Source organism: Hibiscus syriacus, unplaced genomic scaffold (genome assembly GCF_006381635.1).
Source record: "Hibiscus syriacus cultivar Baekdansim isolate YM2019G1 unplaced genomic scaffold, ASM638163v2 tig00111671_pilon, whole genome shotgun sequence".
Classification (NCBI taxonomy): domain Eukaryota; kingdom Viridiplantae; phylum Streptophyta; class Magnoliopsida; order Malvales; family Malvaceae; genus Hibiscus; species Hibiscus syriacus.
In genome coordinates, this window is record NW_024063152.1 from 83202 (window position 1) to 93934 (window position 10733).

At 35.0% G+C, this 10733-nt stretch overlaps 2 protein-coding genes across 2 annotated transcripts; both read left to right on the forward strand.

Annotated features, from left to right (window-relative positions):
• Positions 1-1364: 1364 nt before the first annotated feature.
• Positions 1365-8737, forward strand: LOC120167278. The gene is made up of 8 exons (XM_039176346.1): positions 1365-3993; positions 4063-4542; positions 4876-5424; positions 5543-6376; positions 6524-6955; positions 7215-7595; positions 7704-8237; positions 8421-8737. The coding sequence occupies exons 1-8, from the start codon at positions 1468-1470 to the stop codon at positions 8619-8621; spliced, it is 5937 nt and encodes a 1978-aa protein (XP_039032277.1). The 5' UTR covers positions 1365-1467; the 3' UTR covers positions 8622-8737.
• LOC120167284 lies at positions 8684-9596 on the forward strand. The gene is made up of 2 exons (XM_039176353.1): positions 8684-8849; positions 9065-9596. The coding sequence occupies exons 1-2, from the start codon at positions 8721-8723 to the stop codon at positions 9533-9535; spliced, it is 600 nt and encodes a 199-aa protein (XP_039032284.1). The 5' UTR covers positions 8684-8720; the 3' UTR covers positions 9536-9596.
• The last annotated feature ends 1137 nt before the right edge of the window (positions 9597-10733 follow it).

The window sequence follows — 10733 nt, forward strand, 5'->3', positions numbered from 1 at the left end:
CAAGGACTTGTGCTATCTAACCAAAACTAAAAGCAAAGAAACATAGTAAGAATCATTGATAAAGACTTGAGAGGTCCTTAGTCTTTTTTTATTATTATTTATACTTTTCAATTTTTTATTACACTAAAATTAAAGAAAGATAATAATAATAATAATTGATAAAGACTTGAGAGGTCCTTAAGTCTTTCTTTCTTTATTTATTCTTTTCAATTTTTTTTTATTAAACTAAAATCAAAGAAAGATAATAATAATAATTGATTAAGACTTGAGAATCCTTGGTCTTTCTTTTCTTATTTATATTTTTCAATTTTTGATGATAATTGATTTTTATTTTCATATATTACTCGCGTCTATACAATCATTATTCCTTGAACCCATGCCTCTTATAGGTAAAGGTGAACAAAACTCGACTTTAATCGAAAAATCGAATTTTTTTAATATTAAGTTATTCGAGTAAACTCGAATTACCAATTTGATTTTTGAGTTCGAGTAGAGTTGAAATTTCAAAATTTCGAGTAACTCGAAAAAACGAAAATTTGAATGAGTATTTTGATAGATTTACGATTTGGTCTCTGATATCTTATTCCTTTAATTCCTCCTTCAACAAATTTAAATCACATGCTCCTAAACCTAATACATATATACTTTCAATTTCACTTTTGATATTTTCTATTTTTTTTAATTTATTCCCTCAATTTTATATGATTTTCATATTTGTTCAATTCATCCTTATTTTAAATACATTTTTTACCAAATTTAGAGCACATGCTCTCCTACCACTATAGAATATCTATATAACTTCAATTTTTATTTTTTTTACTAAAAATATACTTTTTTAATTTAGTTATTTAGCTTTGTATTTTACTCAATTTAATCTTTTGACTACAATTGTTTACAAATTCTTTTTTCACATAAATTCTTTGACTCCATTATACTCTCATTAGTCTTTTATCCTCAAAATACCTTCTTTAAAATATAATATTATAAATATATTTTATAATTTTAGATTGTATGTAATATATTAAATAACATTGTGATGTGAAAAGAATATATAGATATATATGGTTATAGGAAGTCAAAAAATTAAAATAAAAATGCACTATAATACTATAAATAATTACAATTAAATTTGTATAAAAACTCGAATAACTCGACTCAAATTTTATAAACTCAACTCATCTCTACAAAATTTTAAATTAAATTTGAGTTATAAAATAAACTCTTCAATTCAAATAATTCGAAATCTTTTGCAAGTGGTTCTGTCTGTGGTTCCTCTGCATTTATCATTTCGTCAAGTATTATCCATTAACCTGAATTCATTCTCTGTTTTAAAGTTGTTTTTTTTCGGTTTCTTCTTGCCTGCTTCCTTTCAGTATTTTCTTTCTTGGTTCTCCTTTACTGTCTCCGTTGTTCACTTTATTTTGCTTTGCATTCGGACCTCTCCCAAAGAAAAAGAAAAGAAGAGAAATGGATCCAATTGCTGCTGGTGCTGCTGCCAATATCTCTTCCGAAACTGCGAAGGGTATCTTCCACGAAGCAAAACGACATATCAGATATGTAATTTCCTACCAGAGATACGTCAAGAATTTCGAGGAAAAACTTCAGAAGTTGATTGAGAAAAGATCAAGATTGCAGCAAGATATTGTTGTTGCAGAAAGGAACGTGGAGAAGATTAAAGCTGATGTGCAGGGTTGGTGCGGCAGAGTGGACAAAGTAATCGCTGAAAAGAAGGATAAAGTCGATGATCTTCAAGTCAAAGCAAACAACAAGTGCTTCTTTGGCCTCTGTCCTAACATCAAGTCTCGACACAGGCTTAGCAGGAAAGCGGAAGAAGATGCCGCTACTTTTGATGAGCTTATCAAAGACTGTCAATTTAACGGCGTGGGCTACCGTGATGTTCCACAACTCATAGTGGATACAGACTTTGAGGCCTTTAAATCAAGGGAAAAGGTTTTCGAGGATATCATGGAGTCAGTGAAAGATTCTACTGTGAGCATGATCGGAGTGTACGGGATGTCTGGCGTGGGAAAAACATCACTAGTCAGAGAAGTCCATAGACAATCTCGAGAGGCTAAGTCATTTGATTCGGTGGTTATGGTCACTGTATCTCAGACACCTGACATTCAGAAAATCCAAGACGAAATAGCAGAATCGTTGGGTTTGAGGATTGAAGAAAAGAGTACAGTTGTAAGAGCCAGTAGATTACGTGAAAGGTTAATTCAAGAGAAGAATCAGGACAAGAGGGTTCTTATTATTCTGGATGATATTTGGGAGAAACTGGATCTAGCGGAAGTCGGAATTCCATTTGGAAGTCAACACAAAGGATGCAAGATACTCTTGACGTCAAGAAATAAAAACATTCTAAGCAATGGGATGGGCGCTACGAAGACTTTTCAGCTTGGTGATTTAGAGGACGAAGAAGCATGGGAGTTTTTTAAGAAGATGGCCGGGGATAGTTTTGAAAGCGATAAAGAGCTGCAATCTACAGCAACTGAGGTGGCCAAAAGATGTGCAGGATTGCCGCTTGCCATTGCAACAGTTGCTAGGGCGTTGCAAAAACAAAGTCTATTTGTTTGGAATGAGGCTTTACGACAACTACAAAGGCCTTACTCAGAAAACCCGAGCGAGATATCTGCAGAGGTATATTCTGCTATTGAATTGAGTATCAATCATTTACGGGGTGAAGAAGTCAAGCAGGTTTTCCTGCTTTGCAGTCTATTGCGTCGTAATGCTAACATTAATTATTTGTTGAGATATGCAATTGGTTTAGGTTTAATTAAGGGAATCGACACCCTGAAAGAAGGACAAGATGCATTGTTAACAGTGATGAGTACCCTGAAGGCATCTTGTTTGTTGCTCGATAGTAACACCAATGATCAATTCTTTGATGTGCATGATCTTACTTATATTGTCGCCAAATCAATGGCTTCCAAGGACAATCAGGTGTTTGCCTTAAAAAAAGATGATGTTCTGACTGATTGGCCAAATGAAGAGTCAATGAAAAAGTGCAACAAGATTTGTTTGCAATATCCTACTATCAACAGGCTTCCTGACAATTTGAATTGTCCACAGCTTTCTCTATTCCTTTTGTATAGCAAGGATCGTTCCATGACATTACCGGATGACTTCTTCAAGGAAGCAACAAATCTTAAAGTCTTAGATTTGACTAGAATGCAATTTTCTTCTTTACCTTCATCAATTTGTCAACTAACAAGCCTCAGCACGTTGTGCCTAGATCAATGCAAGCTGGGAGATAATATTACCATTATTGGAAAGCTCAACAACTTGGAAATTCTTAGCCTTTTCAAATCTGATATTAGATTTCTACCAAAAGAAATTGGGAAACTGGTGAAGCTAAAGTTGTTAGACGTGAGTCGTTGTGCTAAGCTCAAAACAATTGCAGACGGCGTGTTGTCAAGTTTGTCAAGATTAGAAGAATTATATATGGGTGGGACTTCTATGCAATGGAGACAAAGCAGTGCCACTCTTGCTGATCTACATGCACTGTCTCGTTTATCCACCTTAGAAGTTCAAATCCCAGATGCTAAGGCGGCACCACACAACTTCTTTCATGAGTTGCAGAAGTTGAAAAGATACAAGATTTTCATAGGAGAGGAATGGGAGTGGGAATGGTTTCCCATGTACCAATATTCAAGAACCCTAAAACTCAGGCTAAACACAGGCATGGATGATTTGGATCTTGGAATTAAGAAGTTGTTGAAAAAAACTGAAGATTTACATTTGGGTGAACTCAAAGGTGTGAAGATAGCATTACAGGAGTTAACAGATGAGGAAAGCATACCGCATTTGAAGAATCTACATATCCAAAATGGTTTAGATACTGAATACATTATCAATGATGAATATGAATTTCCTCAATTACAGTCCCTTGCACTGCATGATCTTCCTAAGCTCATTAGCTTTTGCCCTCAACACGAAACCGGTGCTACCAGCTCATTACCTCAACATGAGTTGCCACTTTTCAACGAAAAGGTATTTACAATTCAATTTCTTTTAAATCTTTATTTCAAATATTTCCTGAAATCATTTGTATGGTTGTAGATATCGTTCCCTTACTTGGAGAATTTGTGGTTGAAGTCGATTAATGTTACAAGGGTATGGCACAACCAACTTTCAAGTACATCTTTCAGAACTTATGAGAAGTTGACAACATTGAAAATCGAGGGTTGTGGAAGCTTAAAACACCTGTTGTCATTTTCTATGGCGAAATGTCTAGTGCATCTCACAAACTTTGAGATAATTAGATGCTACTGCTTAAGAGAGATCATTTTCATGGAGGAAATAGAAGAAGAAACCCGAACTGGTATAACTTTATCATTATTTCCTCGGTTAAAGACCTTGGAGCTAAAGCATCTTCAGCATCTGATTGGATTTTGCTCCGATTACCAAACTCAAGTTATTCAATTTTCGACCTTGAAGTCACTGAGTATATACAACTGTCCAAAATTGGAGGGTTTCATATACAGATCATCAATGAAAGGCAACCAATGCTTCTCTAATCATGTTCTGTTCGACAATAAGGTAGCTTAATTATTATTTTTAGCATTCTTAAATTCCTAATTTTTATATATTATCAAATCATGATAGAGTAAATTGATTTAATATTTTCATAAGTTATAATTAAAATATTTTCATATATTACATTATATAAAATTTAAATTAAATACAAAATATAAACAAATATAACAATTTATTTAATGCATAATTGAAGATAATCCGGTCCACTAAACAACTTCCACGAAAGTTTGTAGCTTCGACTCTGCTTGTATGTATATACAATTGCAAACACGCGCACTCATATATGTATTTGTAGCGCTAGCTCTTAATTTCATTATTTTGACATGATGAGTGCAGGTTTCATTTCCCAGTTTGGAGATAGTGCGGGCTAGCAATTTGGGAAAGTTGAAGATGATATGGGAGAACCCACTTCCACCAAATTCATTTCCCAAACTAAGAGTAATCAGCATTACAAATTTATCAAACTTGAAATATATTTGGAAAAACGGTCCCAAATACATTTTTTCATTTAAAAATCTACATCAAATATCTGTGGGGATTTGTAAGAGCCTGAAGAATGTATTTCCAGCCTCAGTAGCCAGAGACCTCCCACAACTCAGTGATCTTGCAATATTTAACTGTGGAGTGGAGGAGATTGTTTCCAAAGTAGAGGAAGGATATGATTCGGAAACTACTGTCACTTTCGAGTTTGATCAGCTGTCCTACCTTAGGCTTTTGCGGCTACGAGAATGCAAATGTTTCTACCCAGGTAGGCATACCACAAAGTGGCCAATGTTAAAAGAGTTAACAGCATACGAGTGTGGGGAAATGAAGATATTTGGTACACAACTCATCACTCACAACCAACAACTTGACTCCCAACCACCACTTTTCTTGGTTGAAAAGGTATAAACCCTCTCGCTCCCACTCTATATGTTCTGCTTTATTTTAAATTAAAATATTAAATCTTAATATAAGAAGATGAACATAGTGACTCCAAAATTGTTTTTTGATTGGTTTTCAGGTCATCCCTAAACTACAACGTTTGGGATTAGATAGTGAATACATTGCAATGATAAGTGATGGTCAATTGCCAAACAACCTTTTCCATCAAATAAAAGCTTTTAGGGTGGTAGGCAACAGGGCTAAATTTGTTAATGATTTCCAAATTTCTTTCCTTGAAAGCTTCTACAATCTAGAAGAGCTTTGTATCTCTTATTGTGAAATCAAAGAGTTATTCTGTACTGAAGGAGATACTGGTAATAAGGGGACGTATGATAGGACACTGTCAACAATTAGAAAAATAGAGTTGATGAAGCTTGATAATCTGAAACATTACTTATGGAAGCAAGACGTACAAGTGGACCGCATTCTACCCAACCTTGAAACTCTTGAAGTTCACCATTGTACGAATCTGATGAGCTTAGGATCATCCTCAGTATCGTTTCAAAATCTCACCACCTTGAACGTGTGGAGATGCCAAGGAATGAAATACTTAGATACATGTCTAGCAGTGCAGGGTCTGTCTCAACTCAAACAATTGATCATAGCAGAATGCACTTCAGTGGAGGAAATAGTTGCAAATGAGGAAGATGATGCAACGTGCGACATTATATTCAGCAGGTTGAGAAGTTTGAAACTTGTGAATCTACCACGACTTAAGATCTTTTGTTCAGGCAACCACACATTTGGATTCCCATGTTTAGAGGAAGTGATAGTGAGTGGCTGTCCTGAGTTGGAGATATTTTGTAAGGGAGTTTTAAATGCGCCGTTGTTGCAAAGTGTAGAATATGGAGAAGGTAAAGAACATTGGAGTGGTGACCTTGACAGCACAGTCCAACAATTGCATTCAAAAAAGGTATTCACTATTTTGCATTCCTTTAATTTAGCTTTTGGTATTCTATTTTATTCCTGAATCTCTTTCTTCCTTTCGTGTTGTTTAGTTGTAACCTTGAATCCTTCATGAACTTTAACCCTTGTTTCTCTGTTTGATTACTTAATGAAGGTTGGGTACCAAGGCATCAGGTATTTGATCCTTTCCGAATTTTCCAAGTCAATGGAAATATGGAAAGAGAAAAGTGTAGATTTCAAGAACCTACAAGATTTAGAAGTTGAGGAGTGTAATAGCTTGAAATACATATTTAGCGTTTCCATGGCCTTGGAACTTTTGCAATTGGAACATATAACAGTGAAAAAATGTCCCATGATGGAGTACATTATCCAGAAAGAAGCAGAGGAAACTGCAATGGATACAGCCTGCTTACCAAAGCTTAAAAACATAACACTGGAGTCATGTTCAGATTTGAAGAGTTTTTGCATGGGAAATATAACTCTGGAATGTCCATCATTGCTTACGATTAAAGTAGATGATTGTCCAAAGATGTATGCAATGGCATGTACAAGAGATGGCGAAAACACACCCTTTTTCAATGATAAGGTCACTCTCTTCTCTTCTCTTCTTTTCTGTTCAGTGTTTTAATCTCTTAAATTGATTTGGGATAAGTTTGGAATTAGCATTTTGAAAATTGTGTTGTCAAATCACTATTTTAATTTCTAGAATTTTTTTGCTTAAATAGAAAGAAAATTATCCCAGGGTATGGGCTTTAAGATATAAGTATGCCAGCAATTAATTAAAAATTAGTTCCTTTATAGTATATATTGTTTTGTTTACCGCTGTTGAACTTGAATGGTTGCAGGTTTTGTGTGCCAATTTGGATTCGTTGGAGCTATCGTCCACTAACATCCAAAATTTATGGCCAGATGAACCACACAGTGCTATATCCTCTAGTGTTCATAAGTTGACATTTCTAACTGTGAAGGGTTGCCACAATTTGGAATATATATTTCCATCCTTTTTAATCAAAAATTTTGTGCGACTCTTTAAACTTGACCTTGTCAATTGTGAGAACATGGAAGAAGTAATCCTTACAGATGAAGCTGCAGAAGAAGAAGGGATGACCCAGACTTACTTGTTCAGTAAATTGGGAATTCTGGAGCTCAGTAGGCTTCCAAAATTAGGGACATTCTGCCATGGAGAAAACTCAGAGACTGATTCCCCAACCCTCTTCAACCAAAAGGTGATTTTACTTTTCATATCATTTTTCCTTTCTTGTTGTATGGTTTTCTCTTGTTCAAGTAGCATTCCAACTTCTTTTTCGTATTAATAACTTGAATAAAATCTGCAGGTTGTGTTCCCTAACTTGAACAGGTTGACCATTGGAGGCATTGGGAAATGCAGAAAGATATGGCATGATAAACCCACTATGAATTCATTTAATCAATTGACCTTCCTCTGGGTGAAAGACTGTGAAAGACTTTCAAATATTTTACCTTTTAGTATGGTGAAAAGACTTGAAAAGCTAGAAACTCTTGCAATAATGGAATGTAAGTCGGTAGAAGAAATAATTGGACCTGATGATGATGACGGATTCAATTCCAGTGAGTCACACGCAGTGACATCCGCCCAAATGATCGAACTCAAATCAATCCCCAAGTTTGTGTTTCCTAAAATGAGAGGGTTGACTCTTCGAGTGCTACCCAAATTGAAGGGTTTCTACTCCAAGGTGCATACTACGGAATGGCCATCCTTGAAAAAATTGGAGGTGTGTGATTGCAGCAAGGTAGAGAATTTGGCTAGGGAGTATATCAACTTTGGAGAAACAGAAGGAGAGAGCCAACCTCTAATCTCTGTTCAACAACCCCTGTTTTGGGTCACTGAGGTAACAATTCACAAAACTAACTAAATACATATGTGTCTGTTAGAATTTGTGACATAAATTCAGTCTCGATGAAGTTTGCGATTGGACCCAATTGATGAACCTATAAAATTGAGGTAAAATAGGGGATATGGCATCAGTTTAGACAATTTTTTCGTTGAACATACATTTTTCCAAATTTCTCAGGAAGCATTCCCCAATTTAGAAGAATTACATGTGATTCGGAACAGCAATATGAAGGAGATATGGCATGGAGCACTTCCAAACCTATATTTTCCCCAACTCACAAGAATGCGTGTTATATATTGCCAAATGTTAAAAGAAATCATAGCTTCAACAACTGATGAAGTCATGAATGGCATCGTTTTCTCCCAACTCAAGTCTTAAAAACTTGTTAGACTTCCGATCCTATCAAGTTTCTGCTCAGGGAAGTATACCTTAGTATTTCCTTCCTTGGAAGAAGTAATCATCAGATGGTGTCCAAAGATGGAATTTTTCACAAAGGGGAAGTTAAGCACACCGATGCTGCATGGACTACAATCAACTAAAGGCAAATATGCAGGGCACTGGGAAGGCGACCTTAATGTTATCCTTCAACAGTTGTTCATAGAAAAGGTATGAATCAGTTCAAAATGACATTTTTTATATCGTTTTAAAAGTCCATCAATCCCTTTCCATACAAGTAACTTTTGGTCCTTTTAGCCTTTATAGATTCACATTCTTGGAGTAGTTAACAGTAATGAATAGTTAGCTTCAATCATCATTGATGTACATTCATTAAAAATTGAAATGTTTGTTCTTGCATTCAAGACTCTATATACTGTATGCAGGTTTTTCCGAGCTTGGAGGATTTGGAGCAATCTTTAATCAACAATCAGCGAGTTTGGAAACACAAGCTTTTGTCCACACATTCTTATGCCCAAAATCTAACACGCTTGACTATCGAGGGCTGTCATAATTTGAACTTCATGTTTTCGTCCTCTATGGTGAAAAGTTTTGTTCAACTCAAGATGCTAAAGGTTGAAAATTGTGAGAATCTGGAAAATGTGATCTCTGCGAAAGGATTAACGAAAGAAGAAATGATGAATCAGAAAATGTTCCGTATTCTACAATTCCTATTTCTCAAAGACCTTCCTAAACTGACGAGATTCTGCCATGGAAATTACTTTGAATTCCCCTTGTTGACAAGTCTTAGTATCGAAACTTGTCCTACACTGAAAACATTCATCTCTGCTGCAGAAGGAAACAACTCAGAGATTGCCTCTCCAACTCTCTTCGATGAAAAGGTAATACTTCATTAGTTTCTTTTCTCTGCATCATTTCTTTCTCTCTTTCATTATATATTTTCTTTTTTTCCCCCATAAATATTTGATTAACTTGTTCATGATGTAGTGTTGTTTCCTTTATATCATTACTCTGATTCATGAAGCTATTGACACAATTAAGTGAATTTCGTAGGCATTATTCCCTTGCTTAGAGGAACTGTCCATTATAGGTTTGGGAAACTGGAGAACGATATGGAAGAAGCCAACCAACTGCGTGAGATTCATTTTGCAAATAACTAAATATTCTGTAGTTCTATTTTTTTAATAATAAAAAAAGCTTGACATAATCCTTCAAATTGCGAGAACAATGGATAATGCTAACAAATTACATGCAGTGACAACCACTCAATCCATTGTTATAGAAAGAGCCTTTAAATCTGTATTTTCCTAGACTAATTAAATCCTTTATAGGTTGTTCATGTTGAAGAGTTTCAGCCCAAGGATACATACTACAGAAAGGGCACCATTGAAGAAAAAGTAGGCATGTAGATTTGACAAAAAGTGGAGATATTTGCTTCTGAAAAATATTAGTAAATGACTTTTCAATTGATCTCTGCTCGAGTACGTTGCTTCTGCTCATTTTACAGCCATATTCCTTGGATCTGAAGTCATTTCACTTTCTAGCTATAATGTTTGGAGTTGAGTGCGAGTACTGTTGGATACGAGTATACATCTAACACTGATATGTTCCAATTTTTTGTGTTTAGAGGATTTATTCAAATTCGTTTTCTCATACCTATGTCTGAACATGCATCTAAGTGTTAATGTAGTCTACTGGTGTGATGAATGTAAACACCATTTTCAAACATCAACACCCACCATCTCATTTTTCAACATCAATACCCACCACACCATTTTTCAACACAAACCCCATCATCCCTTGTTCCCTGCGAGAATTAAAGCGTAACCAACTGCTTATGCAATTTGAAAAATCATTGTAAATCTGGCTATAAAAGCCGAAAGCATGTAATCAAAAAAGGAGGATTTTTTCTCTCAAAGATTTTAGAGAAATAAACAAACAGATTAAAGGATAATTTTTTCGTATTTAAATACTGATTTTTTTATTCTATGCTATTACGAGAAAATACTAAAATAATTTAGATGAGGAGAGAAAAAAAAAGCAATAAAAATCATATTATTCTAAGGTATTTCGAGTATTTTTTTCGGTTTCGAA